The sequence below is a fragment of the Lolium rigidum genome, chromosome 2 (genome assembly GCF_022539505.1).
Source record: "Lolium rigidum isolate FL_2022 chromosome 2, APGP_CSIRO_Lrig_0.1, whole genome shotgun sequence".
Taxonomy (NCBI): domain Eukaryota; kingdom Viridiplantae; phylum Streptophyta; class Magnoliopsida; order Poales; family Poaceae; genus Lolium; species Lolium rigidum.
The window spans coordinates 18,350,967-18,371,048 of NC_061509.1; the positions used below are offsets into that span (position 1 = coordinate 18,350,967).

The 20,082-nt window shown below is 44.8% G+C and overlaps 4 protein-coding genes and 1 long non-coding RNA gene across 7 annotated transcripts; 2 read left to right on the forward strand and 3 right to left on the reverse strand.

Moving 5' to 3' along the window:
* Nucleotides 1-914: 914 nt before the first annotated feature.
* On the forward strand, nucleotides 915-2,983 carry LOC124689287. The gene is made up of 2 exons (XM_047222842.1): nucleotides 915-2,232; nucleotides 2,728-2,983. Exon 1 carries the CDS (start codon nucleotides 915-917, stop codon nucleotides 2,226-2,228), a length of 1,314 nt encoding a protein of 437 aa, XP_047078798.1. The 3' UTR covers nucleotides 2,229-2,232; nucleotides 2,728-2,983.
* A 270-nt stretch (nucleotides 2,984-3,253) lies between these two features.
* LOC124691367 lies at nucleotides 3,254-4,386 on the reverse strand. The gene is made up of 3 exons (XR_006998927.1): nucleotides 4,110-4,386; nucleotides 3,709-4,045; nucleotides 3,254-3,582 (listed from the first exon to the last, which is right to left on the reverse strand). It is a non-coding gene; the product is annotated as an uncharacterized LOC124691367 (long non-coding RNA).
* Nucleotides 4,387-4,419: 33 nt separating this feature from the next.
* On the reverse strand, nucleotides 4,420-8,331 carry LOC124686035. Of its 2 annotated transcripts, none has more exons than XM_047220043.1 (12): nucleotides 7,980-8,331; nucleotides 7,403-7,519; nucleotides 7,115-7,304; nucleotides 6,725-6,894; nucleotides 6,450-6,624; nucleotides 6,190-6,251; nucleotides 5,824-5,905; nucleotides 5,360-5,417; nucleotides 5,131-5,264; nucleotides 4,957-5,001; nucleotides 4,801-4,871; nucleotides 4,420-4,714 (listed from the first exon to the last, which is right to left on the reverse strand). In XM_047220043.1, the coding sequence occupies exons 1-12, from the start codon at nucleotides 8,228-8,230 to the stop codon at nucleotides 4,594-4,596; spliced, it is 1,476 nt and encodes a 491-aa protein (XP_047075999.1). In that variant the 5' UTR covers nucleotides 8,231-8,331; the 3' UTR covers nucleotides 4,420-4,593. The 2 variants fall into 2 exon arrangements, with proteins under 2 accessions (XP_047075999.1, XP_047075998.1); XM_047220042.1 differs by having other exon boundaries at nucleotides 4,957-5,049; nucleotides 6,749-6,894; nucleotides 7,980-8,325.
* A 2,905-nt stretch (nucleotides 8,332-11,236) lies between these two features.
* LOC124686036 lies at nucleotides 11,237-12,769 on the forward strand. The gene is made up of 2 exons (XM_047220044.1): nucleotides 11,237-11,687; nucleotides 12,094-12,769. The coding sequence occupies exons 1-2, from the start codon at nucleotides 11,292-11,294 to the stop codon at nucleotides 12,262-12,264; spliced, it is 567 nt and encodes a 188-aa protein (XP_047076000.1). The 5' UTR covers nucleotides 11,237-11,291; the 3' UTR covers nucleotides 12,265-12,769.
* A 1,197-nt stretch (nucleotides 12,770-13,966) lies between these two features.
* Nucleotides 13,967-16,371, reverse strand: LOC124686037. 2 transcript variants are annotated; one of them, XM_047220045.1, is made up of 3 exons: nucleotides 16,295-16,371; nucleotides 14,446-14,543; nucleotides 13,967-14,359 (listed from the first exon to the last, which is right to left on the reverse strand). In XM_047220045.1, exons 2-3 carry the CDS (start codon nucleotides 14,526-14,528, stop codon nucleotides 14,230-14,232), a joined length of 213 nt encoding a protein of 70 aa, XP_047076001.1. In that variant the 5' UTR covers nucleotides 14,529-14,543; nucleotides 16,295-16,371; the 3' UTR covers nucleotides 13,967-14,229. The 2 variants fall into 2 exon arrangements, with proteins under 2 accessions (XP_047076001.1, XP_047076002.1); XM_047220046.1 differs by having other exon boundaries at nucleotides 14,446-14,546; nucleotides 16,295-16,317.
* Nucleotides 16,372-20,082: the final 3,711 nt, after the last annotated feature.

Below are 20,082 nucleotides of genomic sequence, written 5' to 3' on the forward strand. Positions count from 1 at the left end.
TGTGCATCTCCATGTCGTACTTCGCCTGGAAGTAGGTGCCCCACCAGGCATCGTTGTTTTTGGCTGCACAGGTCGGATCGACCCGCTCCTCGGCGTCGAGTGCAGCCCGTCGGGCCCTGATGGGGCCCTTCCAGCGCTCCGTGCCAGGCGTCGGCGGCGGGTTGCCTATGTCGTTCACGACCATCTTCCAGCCGCCGCTGCTTGGCAGGCGCATGTCCAGCGGGACGGGATATCCCGCGTGGTACAGCGCCCACGCCTCCCTCACGGTGAGGCTGCCGCGGACGAAGCCGTTCGCCGCGGTGATCTTGCGGGAGGACGACGACATTGCTTGGAACAACGAGGAGAAGATTTAGGGGCGGCGAGGAGAAGATTTGGGAGCGACGAGAGATTGGGATGAACCGCAAAGCCTCTTAATGTACATCGGCGGCAGGTGAAGCGGCAGCGGGTGGTTGCACGCAATAATGTCGGCGCGGACGGCCACGCGGCCATGCACGACGAGACGTGTCTGTGCGTCGCCTAGAAAAACTGAGACGCTATTAACGTCGCTTGACCAAAGGTAGGCGACGGGGTTTTAGACTTCCGAACCGCTGACGCGTCGATCTTGCCACGCCACCTCGATTTTCGTTGTGTCCGGCGTACCCGGAGTGTCTTCTATGGGGCGGGGACGGACTCAAGGTATCGGACACCGTATCGAACCGCGCCGAATAAAAAGCTGTTTTGAGGGACACGGCTAGGAACAAATCGTTTTGGGAGACGGTTTGGAGGAGGCGCTAGTTTGCTGGCAAGTTTGGGCCAGGTTCGGCTGATGTACCGCCCCTCTTCCCCATCGCACCCCAGCTTCAAACACACACTCACTGACTCACTCACTCCGCCACAAACCCTAGCCGCCCATCCCCATTCCCCCACCCGCCGCCATGCCCACGCCGGCGCCGGCGCCGCATTTCGTCGACGAGATCCTGGAGGAGATCTTCCTTCGCTTGCCCACCCCGGCCGCGCTCGCCCGCGCGTCAATCGCCTGTCCCCGTTTCCGCCGCATCATCACCGAGCGCTCCTTCCTCCGCCGCTTCCGCAAACGCCACCCGCCGCCGCTCCTCGGTTTCGCCGACAAAGATGGATTCCACCCCGCCCAGGCGCCTCACCCCTCCGCCCCGCTTGCTCGTGCCCTTGCCGACGCCGCCGATTTCACCTACTCCTTCGTCCCCAAGCCCAGCAAGGGGCGCTGGATGCCGTGCGACGTCCGCGATGGCCGCGTCCTTCTCGAGGTGGACAGCCCAGTTTGGAAAAAATTCAGCAACCTCGCGGTGTGCGATCCACTATTCCGGCGCCACCTGCTGCTTCCGCCCATACCTGAGGACCTGGCAGGTGACCGGAAAGAGCGCCCTCATGATATTGTGCCCATCCTCGCTCCCACTCTCGATGATGAGGATGAGATGTCGTTCAAGGTGATATGCTTTGGTGCCTATGAAACCAACCTGGTCGCGTTTGTCTTCTCGTCCCTCACGGGGCAATGGTGTATAGCTGCATCCCCCAGCTGGAGCTCTTTGGGCACGACCCGCCCTTATGACACCCGCAACTTATCCTGGTTAGGATGCCATGGCTTGTCTTGTTTCGACAACGTGCACGGATGCCTCTACTCGGCGTCGCCTTGGATGGACAAGTTGCTCATGCTGGACACGCGAACAATGGAGTTCTCCACTATCAGCGATCGCACTGGCTATCATATGCAGCTCAGGCTTCTGCCTGGCCAGTCCGATGAAGTTCTCGCCAGAAACGATATGCCATGTAGAAAGCGGCCTGGCCAGACCAGAAGCCTACCTCGCATTGTGGTGGGTAGAGAAGGAGCCCTTGAGATGTTTTCTCTTGTTGGCGATCACAACCCAAATGGCTCGTTTGATCTCTACCATACCAGTCAGCAAAATAACCGTGAAGCTTCTGAGGAATGGCAGCTCGAGAATATCATCCCGTTGCCCGGCCAGTATGACTATTTCACCTTAGGCGCAGCTGAGGGATTCTTATTTCTTGGAGCCACTACAGAAGATCAGCTGGACATTGATAAAAACTCCCCGGTGTGGTTGTCGATGACTGACTGGGATGTAGATTATTTTTCGCTGGATGTCAGGACTTCTGAACTTACAAAGGTGTGTAGTAGGAGGAGGCAATTCTTCCATTATGAATATGTCCACTGGTACTTTGGCTTCCCTCCATCATTGTCAAACCCGAGTTTATGAAGTGGTAAGTCTGTTTTGGTTATGTTTGCTGTCCTAATTTTTAATTAATCTACAAAGTAATAATTCTTCTATGCTACTGTGAGAACTTACCAAACCAGGGAAGGTTGCCATGATTTGTTTCATATTCAATAATTGCCTTGTGACGAGCCAAGTAAAGTAAATTTATTTTCATGGCTGGAAAGACATTCCAAATTTGCATAATGTGCGCAGCAGTTAATGTTCCAGGGCTGTTCACATCTTCGAAATGCTTTAATTAATTTTTCACATCTCATGTGCCTGCTTCTTTTTTGTGTATACTGCCTCTTAGCTGTAATAAGATGGCCATGTGACTATTTTGAAGCATGAATGAGCTGCATGCGTGTCTTTTGTATCAAACTACACCGTGTTATCAAATCCGCATAGATACTAGGTCCTTACTGTATAACTATGGAAAGTTAATTTTCTACTGAATCTACGTGAGCTGCTTGTAGTTTAAAGTTTTAACTAGATAAATCTGCAGGGAGGAACTGGTTTTGCTTTTGGACCATGGATATGGTTATGGATGCCATGCTTATGATGCCTTCGAGGAGAATTGGAGGATGGACATGATCGTGCTACAAAATGTCTGATATATGATGGATCTTGGTATTATTCTTAGGAACTAGCCATCATCCCCTTTGCTATGAACGGCATTAGACATATTTAAGTAGGAAATGTTGTAAGCAAGCTGAATTTGTCGTATTCTAATATGTAAGATCTGCACAGTTCTTTTGTGTTCGAAGCATGCCAGTTGCTTTTATTGTGATGGTGCGCTTTGCAGCCACTCTATTTATCCTTGTTCAGGCTTCGACATTGCCACAGTTGGAGCCACATTATGCTCTGCTCAGCTTGCAGCATCTAGTAGCTTTATGCATCTGGTGATTCATCACTGATATTGGTCTTATTGTTGCTCAAGCTTGTTTTGTTGTTTCTTTGGGTACCTTTCAAAGGGAAAGCAACATTGATCATATCATGTTCAAGCAATATTAAGAGGCAATCTACCGAAATGAAGGAGAAATGTTCATGCTTCATACTGTACTATACTCGAGGAGTGATTCATTCACACATCACAACTAGTCAGTCAGTTTGTAGGCAACCACAAACTCATCAAAGTATATACTACATGCTGGTTCTTGTGAAAATCCATCACACAGTCATTCATATGTACATATATATGCACCTTGAAGCTTTGTTACCCCATCTTTCTCTTTGAACCAAGATCTATACATTGTGCCATTGCGAAGCACATCAGCAGATGCTCCTGTGGATCGCCTTCTTGCTCGTACAACCATGTTCGCAGGTGTTCCCTTCGTCCAGTTATTTGGCCCATCCTACACTGGCCAAAATGAATAGTCTTATTTCTTTTGGTGTCCTTCGAGCTTTCTACTTTGCAAGGACTCGTAAATGTAACTGCTCAAACCCTGGTAATTGCTTCGTCAATTTAAACAGATAGATGGTATACCTGTTTACACTGAGTCGATGCTACACTGCAGCTCATTTTGGCTATATCTGGAATTTGTGTTCCAGAAGTTCGGGTTTATGTGTTACGGTCGCTCCTAGAGCTGGTGTGCTCTGTTCTTTTGCTTCACAATGGTCACACCTGGACGCCATGGCGGTGGAGCGACACAGCGCCGGGTGATCTCTTCCGTCGCCGTAGGTGCAGCTACCTGTGAGACTGAGCTGAGCTGCGGTGAGCTCTCTGATTTTGCAGTCTCTGGCTAGTTCGTGACTGATACGGAGGTAGTGACTGACGCCATTCACACACAAGAAACGAGCAAAGGACGTGTCATTTTGAAAACCTGGAAAAAAATCAAATTTAAAGCTCCAAAAAAAATAAAAGAAATACCAGAAGATTTGTTCTACCTGTGTGTGAATTTTCAATACGAAAAACCATATATTCTATTCTCAGCAAAAACGACAAAAAATGCAGATCAGGGACCATGAACAGTGCAACTTTAGAATCTCCCAAAAAGTTCTCCAATTTGTCTTTTTTGCGGAGCTCTTTGACTTGACTGCACTTCTGCTAGTCTGAACAGATTCATTTTCACCACCTCCCATGAACACAGAGGCAGGTCACAGCAATCGATGTTATGGTTACTTGCTTATCGGATTGGCTGCACCGCCAGTCAATCGAGACAGCCTTGATCCCCCCTTTACAGGCTCCCTGAAGAAAGAACAGAGGCAAGGCAAGCCGAGTCTCTTTGTTTTACAGCCTCATGATCCAATCACGCCTGTTAGCTAGAGTAGAATGCTGCATTTCCTATTCCTCCTACCTGATCGACCTTGGATGATGGCTAGCTATGGTTCATCCATGGTATATGTCATTCTGAACTTTTGCCGTCAGTCTCTAGTCTCGTAGAGACACCAGCCCCTGCATCCTCGCCAGCGTCTGCGGCTCCAGCAATTTCCTCAGGGACCGGTACTGCAGCCGCGTGCTCTCTCCGCTGTCCAATGCCTTCACAAGATACCTGCATGGTCCAAACAGGTTTTAAGCCATATGCACAGACGACAGACAGGTTCTACTTCTGCAGAAAAAAGAGTCAGATGCACTTACCAGCCATTCAAACACTGCAAGGTGATGACCGCCTCCTTTCCGATGAATTTCTCGGGTGTCCTTTTGTTTCCCTACAGGGCGTTCGATAATCAGACCACAGCCCTTGCCCACAACATTCTACTACTCTCAGAAAAGCAATGTGTTCCAGATGTGTACCATGATCAGGACTCTCTCGCCCACCGCAAATGGGTACTGCACTCCCTTGACTGCTGCTGGGCTCTCAGCGTCCAGAACATGCTCGACGTCGTCCTGACAAAACAAAACTCTATCAAGTCAGCATGCAAGACTGTAAATCAGTAGACCTATGATCGAAGAGTTATAGATGTGTACTCTGCTGCTACTCCCAGTACGCCTCGGCACATCCGCGTGCTCGGTCACGTCTTTTCTGCGTTTCCGAAGAGCGGCGTTGTGAAAGAGCCTCCTGTCATCTTCCATCTTCACCACTGTGGCTACTGCTCTCAAAGCTGTTTTTGTGTCCAAATACTACCAACCGTAAGTGAGCAGATGAAACATATCAAATGCCTGTTTCGAGGAAGATAATTATATAATAGTCACGTACCAAAATTTGGAAACAAGGATGTCGAATCAACTTCTCTGTTGCAGATCGTGCATCTAGCCTGATTATGGCAAGAAAAGAAGCAATTTCTTAGTTAGTGACAGCCCAATAGACTGGAGCTTGAAGCAGATAGAAAAAAAATGTAATACTTAAAGGCTTATATACTAAAATATGCCTTTGCTGCAAGAAGGTTCCTGGAGATGGCACTATTATTCTCAGTAAGGTACGATAGATGGATTATCGGATAACTATGGCTCTCGGCCTCCATTAAATAAGATAATTTTAATTTCGACAAACAGTACCAGCATAACTGCATAAGCACTAAGTATAACTGTTAACTTCAGTTGTGGCTACCAGAGCTTAATGAAGGGCTGCAATTTGCAGAAAAAAAGTGACCTGTATTCTCAAATTTACAACCAGAACATGGATAACTATCAGAAAGGCTGAATAGAAATTTCAAAGCATACCATTTCAATGGCTTTCTTCAGCATGAGGCCACCAAATGAGTGCCCACATTGGAGGACCATCGCATCTTCAAGAAAAGCTCCGCTGAAAAGAAACAGAAGATAAATCAACCACTGCAATAATCAATGACACCCACGACTGTGATGCACATATACGACGAATAATGAGATCATATGTAATGTAAAATTAGTTTGGACAGGAGAAACTGAACCCTATATGCATTCATTTTCAGTAATTTCAACCCTCCCTTGCTCCCATGAAACTTGAGATAAAACTTGTTCAAAATAGCATATGTAGAAGGACTCATGCAGAAAAAACCAGTGGTCAAATTCGTGATTAACAGCTACATCTCACAAGGAACAACTTACGACAAAGGGTCTGAGAGGACACTTCTGAGTGATGGATCACTAACACAGTTGCCCTGAGATTCCTGCAATCAAAATTGACTAAATATGAGCAATAAGATTCTGGTGGACAGATAACCAAATTCACAGAACAACCAGTCTTTCACAGTGTGATCCTTTCCTACTATTGGAGAGTTCTGTGGCAGCTCTCATGTATCACTGTATGACTGAATACGTATGACATGCGTGCTACTGTAACTATGTAGCTTTGAACGTATACTTACCAAAGGTTCTTCCAAGTGACTGGAAACAACATGCACTTCAGCACAAGAATCATCCATAAATTGGCTTGCAGGTACGGGTTGGTATATCTGTCGTATGCAATGGCCAGCAGCTAAAATTGGAGAGCAATCCAATATAGCGTTGGCATGAGGCATTAGCCTAAAGGTGAGTGATGCCCTACAAGAAGGAAACCGTGGTAAGATCACAAATGCATGCATACAAGAGCACAAGGAATATAACCAAGGAAAAAAATGTATATGAAATGAGATGGTGAGACAGTCCAGCACTGCATAACTCTGACCTATTCTCATTAGTGGCCCTGTACTGGGAAATTGGGCGAAGACCAGCAGTAACATGACTTAGGGCTCTTCCAGTCAGAAGCAACAGATCACTTGGGCCTGAACCCCCATCTGCTAGGTACCAGTGGCCATTATTTGGGTCACATACCTACCAAAGAAACCGCTAAACAAATATAACTTGACAGACAAACAGTACCAACATCACAGAATAAGACTGAAACCAATTGCTGCAAAAGAAGAAAACATGAAGTAAACAATAGGAGACTGAGAAACCAGCACAACATTTGACCAAAAGTGAGGTGACCAAGACTCGATTGCTCCATCGCTGCATCCATAGTTAAATGGTGAACAGAGAAGAATTATTTTACCTCGATTCCGGGATGATCTGAAGCAACCAGAGTCACAAAACCCCTATCAACTACAGGCATTAAGGACCTGAGACATCCCTTGAGTGCATGTGCACTTTGGAGCTGCTCGTGAGAATATGCCACCAGCAACTCTGACGACGAGACCTCGTTAACAGGCAACGGGGCATCATCGAGCAAATGGTTAAATACACTGGATAACAGAGCATGATCATTAGCAAGTAAAATTTTGAAGATGTAAGAAAGAGGCTATTATAAGTAAAAGAAATTCAACAAGGGTGAGAATTGTACTCTGTACGCAAGCGGAGATGCCGCGCTATTGCACTCAGAGCGGCGCGAGCTGCCTTTCCCAAACATCTGAAAGCATCAGCCATGCAGGCAGGGGATAGCTCTCCATCCTCCAAAGTCCTGACATAGAGTAGAGTAATGGAAACACACCGGAAACTATAGGAGTAGACACGATATATTCTCTAACAGACAGAGAAGCAAAGAACATATGTGAAGTGTTGAGCTAACTAGCGTGCATCTGATGGTCCTTTATGTACAACAATCAAACAAGGACAATATCATGCACAAAGCACAATCTGACAGTTCACCGCGACTAAGTAAACCTGCCATCTATCAGAGAGAGATAGCCTATCATCATACAGAGGAAACAACGGGGATATGTGAATTTCGCGAAGAATACTAAAGACGTTCACCACCTAGTACATGCTAATTGGATGTCTATGTTGCCATTTCGTTTCACACACCAGCACCGAACCAAACTGGAATCTGACATAAACGCGAGATGGTACTGACGGATCGTGCTCGCACACGCTATTCCAGTCAAATCGAAGCAGGTTTGGCATACGGTGTCAGTTTGTACCTCCCGGCGCGGTAGAGGTAGGCGGCGGGGCGGCCGCGGAAGAAGGCGCGGGCGGACTCGAGGGCGCAGCGAACAACGGCAGCGTCGGCGGCGGGGAGTTCGAGCACGGCGGCGCCGCGGAGGGCGAGCGAGGCGTCCAGGGCGCCCACGGCGTGCGCGTAGGCCGGGGCAGCGGCGCCATCGTGGGGCGCCACGTCTTCGAGGCGCACCCTAGGGAGGGGCGACGGCGGATGCAGAGGTGATGCCGCCATGGCGGTGGGTCATGGCGGGGTGGGGCTAGGGATCGGAGCGGCGACGACGGCGATTCACCATTGGTTCGACCGAGCTAGCTCTGCTACTGTTGCTCCCCTTCCTCTTCCTCGTCGCTCTGTCGGAGTGAATGCAGTAAAACTTGGTCAGAGTTAAGAAAATCGTCGTAAAAAGTACTCCTCCGTTAGGATTACTAGTAAAAGTACCCGTGCGATGCACCGAGAAAAAATGCATTGCAACAAATGATGGTCGATGGATACATTGAGCTAATAATATGTTTGAACGTTGTTGTGTAGCTACTCTTCATATCGCCAGTAACCGCCTCCATCTCCCTAAGGTCAATGAAGTGGTTGTAGCGCTTACTGCGTTTGTGGTCGAACACCGTCTTCTTCAACTACCCGACCTCCTTATATGGTCGCTAAATACGATGTAGTTTCTGATGGTCATATTTAGGATCTCGATAGAGACATTCGCTGCGGCGAGCAATTGTCAATGAACGACATGTCGATGAAGATGACAATGAAGCCAGGTAAAAAATGATTCTTAAATTTTGGCAACCTAGAAATGGGTAGGGTGCAAAACTTATAAACTGACATATCCTCCCCCCCCCCTCCCGGCAGGTAAGGTACATAACCTGCGATGCAAAATACATTTCGTCCTTTCTGCATATGTCATGAATGATACTAACTTTTTCACGGGTTTCTACTTGTTCTAAATTCATTGAAGGCAAATGCACATTAACAATGTTTTTTGTGATTTGGACACGACGCAAGTGTCATGTCATTACTTACTTCTATCTACTCGGCTCAACGAGCTGCTAATAAACTCAATGCAACTATTGTTTAGCCAAATTGGGATGAGCTAACCAGGCAACTGAGAGAATTTCTTTGGCTTTTGGATGCATGGTTCTCCATTGTTTGGGCTACAAATCAATGAACGCTACAGAAGTCACGGTGAATACTAGCTGAGCTGTTCCCGGCATAGAGATGCTGGATGAGCAGGCTCTGAGTACGCTTCATGCGTCAACTAAAATTTCTGATGCATCTCATTCCTACTAGTAGATCCCACTACTAACAGTCAAATACTCCAATACTCAGAAGCCTTCTATTCTCCCCGTCACCTATACTCTTCTACTTCTATCTCTTCTTACAATTTGTTTTCCAAGTTTCTGATCATGTTGCGTAGAGAAAGTAGCTATTTATACGTGATAATGTAACACCAACTTCACATGTACGTAGTAGTAGTATGGACTATGTTAGCGTACACAAATAAGTGGAGTACTACTACCTAATAAAAAACTTCACCGCTACATCAATGTTCACCAACGAGCCCAACTACCTTTAAATCTTTAATTAAACGACATCATTCTTTATATAGATATATATGCATTTGTTGTCTGTAAGACTTTTTAGTTGACTTTTCCATACTCTCCCCGCAGAAAGGAAAAGCAAGACCAGTCATGTTGTTGATGTTCCTGGGCATGCGAGGCTGAAACTAGAGGTTTCTTGACAGGTGGCACTAAAAGATGTCATTATTAGGGAACCTCCCCCTAACCTCTCGGGTCGCCCCCGCCCGGGCGATCCTGGAGGATTTGCGTCGCCGCCTCTAGGCCGCTCCTCACCGGACCCGCCTGGCCGCTGCCGCTGCTCTCGCTGGCGGCGGTGGCGGCACCCCTCTCGCCAAAGGCGGAGGGCAGGGGAGGGCACGCATGGCTTCGCATCAGGGTGGTGGGGCGAGGTGACGGCGGGCTTCAGCACTCTGCAGTTGAGGGATGCGGTGGGCGGCACGGAGATGAGGCAAATAATGCGGTTCTGATTCGTCTGTCACTCGTAAAATACTTCCATCAACCTATAGCAAAATACTTTGGAAACAAATGGTTGAAACATTCTTCAAAATGTGTTATAAAAATGCAAAAAGTTTTACAATATTTGGAAATAGTAATGCAACAAATCGGTGGTTTTACAGCAATTGCGCGCAACAATTTTGAGAAGGATGTTACAATCGTGCATAATAGTTGTGTAAAATTTTGAAAAAAAAAATGTGGTTGCCCCAGGAAAAAATAATTCAGGAAGATGTTACAAAAAAACCATGGGCATATCTTGGGTTTGGAGATATCATATTTGAAGCTCCACCATGGGCATGGTTGCGCTTGAGCTCTAGCTTAATGGAGGTGAAGAGGTGATGTGTAGAGGGTGTGAGCTTGGTGGTGGAGGGCTCGATCACCGGTGGGGGAAGGGAGGAGAACATGCGGAGGAAGGGAAAAATGTGCGGGCTAGGGAAGGAGGGGTGGACGCACGGGCGAGCGGAAATGGACCACCTTTGTCAGGAGTGTTTGCTTCCAACATATTGTAAATCTTTTTGGGTGCAAAGTCAACTTCTACATCCATACACATAATGATTCAATAATTTAATTCTCAACAAAAATATAAATAGGTCAAGGGACTCCGAATCAGCGAGAAGGAGAAGTACGTGAGGGAGTGAAAAAGGGTGCGAGCTTGAGCTACATGTAGCTCGTCTTTTGACCAAGAAATTAAAATAGCATTGTATTTAAAAGTCTCAAAAAATATGAATTTTCTTTTAGATGTAGACAATGATGTATTCTATCAATATGGAATATCTCAACTCTAAATATCTTATATTCCAGGCCATGTTAAAATGACAAATGTTAGGATCCGAAGAGTTACATAGTGCAATTTTTCACTTCGAATTTTTTTTTAGATTTTTTCATTTTTGTATGGCCCAAAATATAAAATATTCCGAGTTGAGATTTTGCACTTTGGTAGAGTTCATCATTGTCCACATCTAGTTTTTTTTAAATAATAAAACTCTAAATATATCGTTTTTGACTTTCTAAAAAAGAAGGAGCTAAATGTAACCCAAGCTATGTTTGCAGTTTTTCGAGTGAAAAAGGCCAAAATGACTGGGCATCAGACCAATCACTCGATCGGGGTCAAGAGGACGACGCACGAATGCCGCGAGACAGTTATCCTCCTCAACTGAGACTGAGACGTGCCCAGCCTCCCCTCCACTCCCGCCTCCTCCTGCTGCACCTCCTCTCCTCCCATGGCCGCGCCGCCCACGCCAGGCAGTCCCACTCATATCCTCCCGACAATGGCCGACATCATGGCGGCGTCGCGCGCGCAGGGCCTGCGCGTCAGCGTGCGCACGCTCGGCCCCTTCTTCCGTGTCACGGCGACCCGCGCCGGGCCCGAGAAGGAGGCGGCGGCGGCGGGCATGGAGCTGGGCCGCGCCGAGGGCGCCGTCCTGCCTTGGCCCGGGGGCTCCCTGCTGCACCTGGACTCCATGCGCATGTCGCGCGCCACGCTCTCGGTCCCCGACCGCCCGCTCTTCGGCCTCGGCCTCTTCCTCGGCGCCGTCGCCGTGCGCCACGGCTTCGACGCCGGCTGCGTGCGCGCCGAGCTGCTCGCCATCAACGATTCGCCGCTCTACCACCGCAAGGTATGCCGTATGCGTGCGTGGCTCAAAAAAGAAAACATAGTGTTGTGGCTGCTGCTTAATTGGATACATCAATGGTTAATGAATCCCAAGTCTGGGCAACTGCATGCTGATAGCTGCAAAAACGACTAGTGGACACTCAGCTAGTCAGCTATAGTCACGTACGAGTAATATTTACATTTCTACAATTCTACTTACTCTTACTACAGTATATGAGTTAGACACAAACCTGTTCGTGTGGATCAACAAATGAGAGGTGGAAAAAGACGGGGATCGTTGTTTACAATAATGGACCTTTGCTTAGTGTGACGGAAACCAAATTTTACATTTTTATTTGTTTCTAAATAGTGTTTTAAATTGAGGAAAATATTCATTTGGAGTTTTTAATTACTGCATTTCTTGTTCTCAGCTTGTTAAGTTCTACACAAGGATGGGTTTCAAAGCAGTGCATGAGGTAGATGGATCGTCGATTACGGATCTTGCTCATATGTTAGTGTGGGGAGGTAGAGGAACAAGAATGGATGCAGATATAGAGCAGCTCCTCACAAAGTGGAGCAAAAGATTCAGATCCCAAGACTGAAGCCTTTCTCTTTCCTAGAATGGAAGCTGCACTTGATAGGGAGGGTGCCCTGCTGCGGAATCCGGTTCCTCGTGTGGTCTTACATGCAATGTTCCATGGAGCTAAATTCTGCAAGAGAGTACGTAAGAAGTGAATCACGCATGTCGTGTGGTGCATCAGGATGTTGACAAGACACTGCTGCTGCAGAATAAATATGGTTATATGCCCTAACAGATTTAGCAATCAGTTAAGTCAACTGAGATTACATCAGATCATTGCAAAACAGTGAGCATATCGAGCTCAGATGCAGGTACATAGCAAGCAGGATTGCTTAATTGGGAAGGCATATAGAACAATTCATATGTGGTGTTAGCATCAGGGGTTATACGCAACTCTGAAGGTCGAGACAGAAGTGCTGTATGCATGACAATCATGTGGTCACGAATTTAACTGTTATACAGCCCTGTATTATGAAAAGGAAACAAAAACTGATGCACACATAAATTCGTACTTTAGATGGAAGATATACAACATAGCATTATTGCCAATCGGTAAACACTTAGCTTCAGTTAAAAAGCCAATGCATTTGTACCACGCTGTAGAATGTAGCTCACTGTTTTGGAAAACAGAACTTCAGAGTGAGTACCTCAAGCTACTCGCTTCTGTCCTCGGATTCAGTGAAAGAAAAAGCGGAAACATGCGCAAACAGTTTGTATGAGTGGGGCAGTAGGAGCGGTCTATCTAATTATCTTGGGCTCTTCGCGACAATGTTTTGCTGCACCAGCAATCTGATCTTTGATTTCCTGCGTGTCGCACTTTAGGAGAAGAGCGTGCTGTTCCTGCAAAGATTCAGTCAGAGTGTTGTCATGCAGCGCCTGAACATACATAGCAGCAGCTTAGCTGGGTGTGTTGCTGCTCTGAGAAGATGCTGGCCAACAAGTTTGGTGGCAACGCAAAAGAAAATTCCAGTGCGACTGTGGCGTACGCATTGTTGTCTCTCGTTTTTTTTTTCTGAACAGGTAGCTAGGTGGCCATGTACGCATACAACGTGTGAAAGAGATCGGAGTATTTTCTCATCACCCAGTTAATTTGCTACAATCCACATCTATCATCATCTGAACATTGGTTAACTGACAAGTTGTGTTCTCCACAACTGAAGATTAGGAACTGATGCATAGTACTCAACTCAATGCTTTGTGCCGCAACGCCAATTGATGCTAAATTTTGGTTCGCAGAAAAGCTGTGCTGTCCACAGATGTATCTATGCTTCTCGTACCTGGACATGTACATTGGTTTAGACGGATGCTGTAATACTACTCCATGTTATCTATAGACAATGATACAGATAGTGTATACAATAATCTGTCTGTAAGTTATCTATTTTTAGTCATAGCTATATGTGAGTATAAATTATAGACATCCTTCATACAACAGTAAAAATGGTGTGTAAGCTGTCTGTAAGAAGCCTACAGACTATACAGACAGTCTTCTTCATTGTACATGCCCATAACTATCTCTTACAGACAGCTGAGTCATCACCATTGTACATGCCCTTATAGCATAACCATGGGGTAGGCAGCAATAAGTAAGAGCAAGAAGAAGAATCAGGTGGGAAAACCACTGCCACCGATTGAAATCTCCAAAAGCATAAATATAACCCAAGTACTGAAACTCCTAGTTAGTATAATTTGCGCTTAGCAAGCACATTTTGAACGTTCACATGTTAGTGACATACACTCGAAACATTTTATTGCGTCAAAAAGCAGAATGGCCACTGGAGCACAAACGATCAAAACGCTTACAACCCACGAGGGGCTACATATAGATGCATTCTGCACATATCACCTGAAACTGAAACCAATCTACCACTGCAATTGCATCGCCATCCAGCCCAATACCATAAGCCGATAATAATCTGACTAATAAATCAGCATTCCACTTGTTTTCTATCCATGGCAAAAAGAAGAGAAAAAACAAGAGGGGGTATCATTTCTTGGGATACTCGGTATGATCAGGCCCTATGTCGCGCGAACCAGTATTCACATAGGGTCCTCGGAAAGTAGCCTGCGGTGGCAGAGGCTTCGATGAATCAATAATAGGCCTGTTCTTTGATTTCCTGGGGAAAAAAGGGTACACAAAGAAAGATTAACACACAACACTTGGGCAGCAGTTACTAGAAAGACGAACAAATAATTCACTTACACAAAATAGAAGGGAAATGCTAGGCCAGAACCAGCAAAGATCACCAGGCCAGTGACGACTAGAGCATTGCGTGCCCTGGACATGTGTTTGCCTTAAAACTGCTAAAAGAAAGTGGATAAAATACCATTAAAGCTCTGTTTTCCAGTGAACATGATGCAGAAAAACATTACACATCCGAAGGCATCTAGCAGATTTTGAATTGAGTGACGTACAAGATGATCCCCTTTTATTGAGAAAGTATAAAAAAGGTAAAGAAGATTTTAAATTGCAAATTTGTGCCTCGAATTGAACTTACTTTGGATCATGCAAATATGTGTTCACTAGACTTTGAAACCCAGCAGGTAACAAGATAAAGAATTTTACGCATGTACATCCTGTGGAACGTATGGTAGAGAGTAATCACCGGATTTTCCAGGGCAAGATCATGGATGTGCTACAGGTTGCTTATGAGTGAAAGAACTACAGGTTTCCAATCAGCACCTTGTGGAGTTGTGGGTCGGCTGAATTACACTAAGTATTAGCAGGAAAGGATGCTAATTTGCCAGACTCATCAATTGCTATCAAAGACCCTAGATCACATAACAAAGATGGAACCCTGTGACGAACTGGAGGATCACATGAACTACAACACCAGACTACCAATGCTTTCCCAAGTGCTACAAAACATTATTGTGGCAAGGAACATACTTTGTCTGAAGAAACATTTCCCGCTATCCTCACACAAGCTACCCGTTCGGCTACTACACTAGTCAAACTCAAATATTACGTACTGATACCTGCAACATGAGAGCTACCAGGGTTCGTATGTTTTTCATACGGAAAATTTGGGTTCGCCAAGGGGGGGAGCTAGACCTGGTGCTACCCGGGCTGTAGCACCGGTCCAGCTGAGCTGCATACATGAGCAGGTATTACCGTATTGGTAGTCTAGCTCTGGTGCAGCGCGCGCGTACCATTGACACAATGAATGAAGCTATTGCCCCAACGCAAAATTCTGGCAGGATCACACATCATCACGCGTTGTTGCCGCCGGCCGCTATGTGACTCGCTCTTCTTCTCTGTCTCCACATAAACCTAGTCCTAAATCTGCAGGCCTCACGAGTCACGACACCTAAGCGACAACAATTCTCCACGGCGCCCTGGCCGCGCCTCTGGCGTCACGGTCGATCAGCTGCTCCAACCTCTACTCCACATCCCCAGATGAATAAATTTGTGATCTACAGAGTTTAATGTGGATAATTTTTCATATATGCAACTAAACTAGTAACTTTTTATTCCAATTAGAATCTGTTCCATGATTCTATCACTCAGTAAGGTGGGGGACATATTATCCAAATCGCAGTGCAACACAGAGACATGACAACATGACACCATTTTATATGTCTAGATATGGAGAAATCTATCATGTCAATTTGCCTATTTTCAATTATCCATTAGCATTTTTCTTAGGGGTAGCGCATTTTACGGTAGTGAACTTTTTACAAGCTATACAAAATTCGTCACTTGTTATAAGTTAGCATCCTGCTTGCTTCATTTTCAGCTCCGCCCTGGTTTCACCATTCTAACTACTATATATTAATATCTCTCTGAGGCGGTGAGGCCTACGGCTGCTGCAACGACCGAACAGCTCCAATCGATGCCTAGAGCAGGGGTGAACAGACCCCCGCGGAGGTGAGTCCTCTACCCATCTGTCGCGAATTTTCCCCCAATCGCGCTCTCTGCCTCAGTCCTGTTCATCTCCTTCCCCCGACCTAACCCTAGCGGTCGGACCGGCGGCCGGCGGCGAGAAGCGACGACAGCGATGTCCCCGGCTAATGAAGAGAGTCTGGGGGAATTGGTGGAGGAGACTCACCTTGGTAGAAGCTGGAGCTCTGTCGCCGCCCCCGCCGCCGTCGTTGGGGAAGACACGGAGAGGGAGCGTGGGGAGATGGATAGAGAGAGAGAACGAATCAGACCCTTGCGCGGCTGGGCATGGGCAGCCGGAAGTCCGGGCTGGGTCGGGCTTTAGTTAACTGCCTCAAGCCCGGCCCAAAGACTGAAAAGCCCAACATAGTTGCTCTTAACATTTAGATTTTTCTCAAAAAAAAAAGTAGATAGATAGATAGATAGAGAAAACTAAATTTAGAGAAAGTTGAGACATCATGGAACGAAGGAGTATAATACTTCTCGGATTTATTTTTACTCTTATCAAATATGGAATAGGCGTGTTTTGCTTTCCTTTTAGGATGGGCTCTACTGAGTTGCCCGAAAACTCGACTCGGCCAGGATTGAAGAAATCTAAAAGATTGTTACACATGAACCTACTATAAAAAATGCTTCAAAATAAATTTAAAAATGTAAAAAATCTAAAATAAAATTCTCGTGTACATCCGGAGATTCTATGTTTGTACACAAGTTTTCATGGAAAGGTAGAGTGAATAGTCATGTTAGAGCACTAAAATTTGTTTTTTTACATGGAACACAAATAATGTTATTTTTCCTGATTACGTGTAAACATAGAATGTCTAGATGTAATACAAAATTTATTTTTATATTTTTAAATGTGTTTTCACAGACAGTTCATATGCACCAGTGGCTCGAATTGGATTTCCCGCAAAGTGAACCAAACTAAGATATGCATCATGAGAAACAAAAATAAATATATCAATGATGATTCTTGTTTATTTTCCCTTCAGAATTCTCTTCTGCTGCTGATCTTTTTCTCTTTTGATTCTCACCGTGTAGATTGAATTTTGCTGTGTATTTTCAATACATGGTAGATTGGGATTTAAAAAAATCCTTTTTAGTACTAAATTCTTCATGTTGCCACTTTTAGCAATAATCAAATATGCATTGAGTTTGGATACTCCATGCGTCCAGTTCCTTCTTATTTCAGGTGGTGTGCACCCAATCAAACACACAGTGGGAATTAAAACCTTTTTTTTTGAAATGGGGTTACCCCAGTCTCTGCATCAAAATGATGCATATGGCGGCTTTATTACTTTATTTTGAGTGAGTGCAAGACCTTATTACAAATCAAGTATCATTCATGGTGGATACAAAGATCAACCATTAAAAAGAAAACAAAACAGCGGGTGCCAGTGATACATCATATTGTGATCCTATGATCAAGCCGCCAACCGAACCGACTGTAGAAATCCCGTGCGACCATCGCCAAACGGTTGCACCCAGACTCCATGGAAGCTCGCTGCTCCTCTGCTTGGATATAAGACCACGTACGGATCCAATGTATGGCCAAGGGAATAACCTATAAGAAAGAATGAGGTTTCTGCTTGTTAAAAATAAAATCATTACGAACATTCCATATAGCCCAAACAATGGCACAAACACCCACCCTAATCTGAATTTAATCTTTTTTGGCAATACCGCTTAACCAATTTCCAAAAAGATTTGTAATATTAGAAGGTGGGAATATACTGAACGCCAAAAAGATTATGCGCCAAACAATTTTTGCCAACGGGCATTCAAAGAACAAATGCTGAATGGATTCATCTTTATCACAAAACACACAAGTTTTACTTCCTTCCCAATTCCTTTTAGCGAGATTATCCTTTGTTAGAATTACTTTACGGTGGAGGAACCACATGAATATCTTAATTTTTAAAGGAACCTTTATTTTCCAAATATATTTGCGCAGGTATTTAGTTTGATCATCTAAAAGATCAAGATACATAGATTTAACCGTGAAACCACCAGAGGTAGTAAGTCTCCATACAAAAGTGTCTTTTTCATTAGACAACTGAATATTCATCAGGCGTTCAACTAGTTCTAACCATTGCACCCACTTGTTGGGTGTCAATGTCCTACGAAATGAAATATTCAGTGAATTAGCTCCCAAAACATCAGCAACAATAACTTGTTTTCCGTTGACAATGTTATATAGCGACTCATACTGCTGAGACAAAGGGGTATCTCCTAACCAAACATCCTCCGAAAATCTGATTGAGGTGCCATCACCCACCTTGAAAGTTCCTCTTTTGAAGAACTCTTCTTTCACTTTCATTAGTCCCTTCCAAAAGGGAGAGTCAAGCGGTTTTATCGTCACTTGTGACAAACTTTTAGATTGCAAATACTTGTTTCGTAGTAATTCTTGCCAAACCCCTTCTTCATTTAAAAGCTTAAACAACCATTTACTAAGCAAGCATTTGTTTTTGACTTCTAGTACTTCAATCCCTAACCCTCCTTGATCTTTAGGTCGGCAAATTATGTTCCATTTAGTCAGCCTATATTTTCTTTTGTGCCCATCGCTTTGCCAGAAAAAATGTGATTGATAATAGTCTAATCGTTTCCTTACCCCTATAGGTATCTCGAGGAACGATAGCATGAACATCGGTAAACTCGTCAAAACTGAATTTATGAGGATCAATCTATCACCATAAGACAGCAATTTTCCTATCCAACAACTCAACTTTCTTTCACATCTATCCTCAACCGGCTTCCATTCCCCATTTCTAAGTTTTCTGAAATGAATTGGGATACCTAAGTATTTAAAAGGGAACATTCCCAGGTCACATCCAAAAAGAAGGCGATAGTCCTCCTCCACATCCTTAGCATCGCCAAAACAAAAAAGCTCACTTTTGTAAAAATTAATTTTTAGACCGGAAAGTTGTTCAAACATACATAAGATTAGCTTCATATTTAAGGCTTTTTCCAAATCGTGTTCCATAAAAAGAAGAATTGAGACACCACCATCCACAAGATGAGGAATGAGTCCCTCGACCTGACCATCCTCCTTAGCTCTATTAATGATAATAGCTAGCATGTCGGCGACAATATTAAATAAAATTGGCGATAAAGGATCTCCTTGTCTAAGACCTTTTTTCGTTTGAAAATAATGTCCAATGTCATCATTCACCCTAATGCCGACACTCCCTCTACTCACAAAATCTTGGATCCATTTACACCACTTCGGATCAAAACCTTTCATTCGCAAAGCTTGTTGTAAGAAATCCCAATTAACTTTATCATACGCTTTTTCAAAATCTAACTTATGAAGAACACCGTTCATTTTTTTCCTTTGAAGTTCGTGAATGGTTTCATGGAGGACAACAACTCCCTCTAAAATGTGGCGCCCTGGCATGAACGCAGTTTGTGTCGGTCTGACCACCTTGTGTGCGACCTCTGTGACACGGTTCGTGCCCACCTTAGTAAAAATTTTGAAACTTACATTTAAAAGACATATTGGCCTATATTGTTGGATCTGAATCGCATTTTCTTTCTTAGGAAGCAAAATGATCGTTCCAAAGTTAAGATGAAATAGAGGAAGATCACCCTCCTGAAACGCTGCAAACATGGCCATGAGGTCTGTTTTGATCATGTCCCAAAAATTTTGATAAAATTCAGCGGGAAAACCATCCGGTCCCGACGCTTTATTTTTCTCCATTTGCATAATAGCAGCGTATACTTCCTGTTCGGTAAAGTTGGCTATGAGAATTTTATTCTCTTCATCCGACAGCTGAGGAATATCGGCCTTGTCCGATTCTCTCATAGCAAAAAGATTTGGGCTCGGAGCTCCGAACAGGTTTTTATAGTATTCTGAAATATACACTTTCAAATTTTCTTGACCAACGATCGTACCTTCTTCTTGTTCTAGTTGGAATATTTTTTTCCTCCTATGTTTACCATTGGCAATAAGGTGAA

Coding starts and splice junctions, on each gene's coding strand:
- LOC124689287 (XM_047222842.1), top strand. CDS start 915: ATGCCCACGCCGGCGCCGGCGCCGCATTTCGTCGACGAGATCCTGGAG.
- LOC124686035 (XM_047220042.1), bottom strand. CDS start 8,230: ATGGCGGCATCACCTCTGCATCCGCCGTCGCCCCTCCCTAGGGTGCGC. Junction 6,252..6,449: donor GTCACTTGGAAGAACCTTTG/GTAAGTATACGT, acceptor TTTTGATTGCAG/GAATCTCAGGGCAACTGTGT. Junction 4,715..4,800: donor TTGCAGTGTTTGAATGGCTG/GTAAGTGCATCT, acceptor TGGACCATGCAG/GTATCTTGTGAAGGCATTGG.
- LOC124686036 (XM_047220044.1), top strand. CDS start 11,292: ATGGCCGCGCCGCCCACGCCAGGCAGTCCCACTCATATCCTCCCGACA. Junction 11,688..12,093: donor CGCCGCTCTACCACCGCAAG/GTATGCCGTATG, acceptor TCTTGTTCTCAG/CTTGTTAAGTTCTACACAAG.
- LOC124686037 (XM_047220045.1), bottom strand. CDS start 14,528: ATGTCCAGGGCACGCAATGCTCTAGTCGTCACTGGCCTGGTGATCTTT. Junction 14,360..14,445: donor GCATTTCCCTTCTATTTTGT/GTAAGTGAATTA, acceptor TTTTTTCCCCAG/GAAATCAAAGAACAGGCCTA.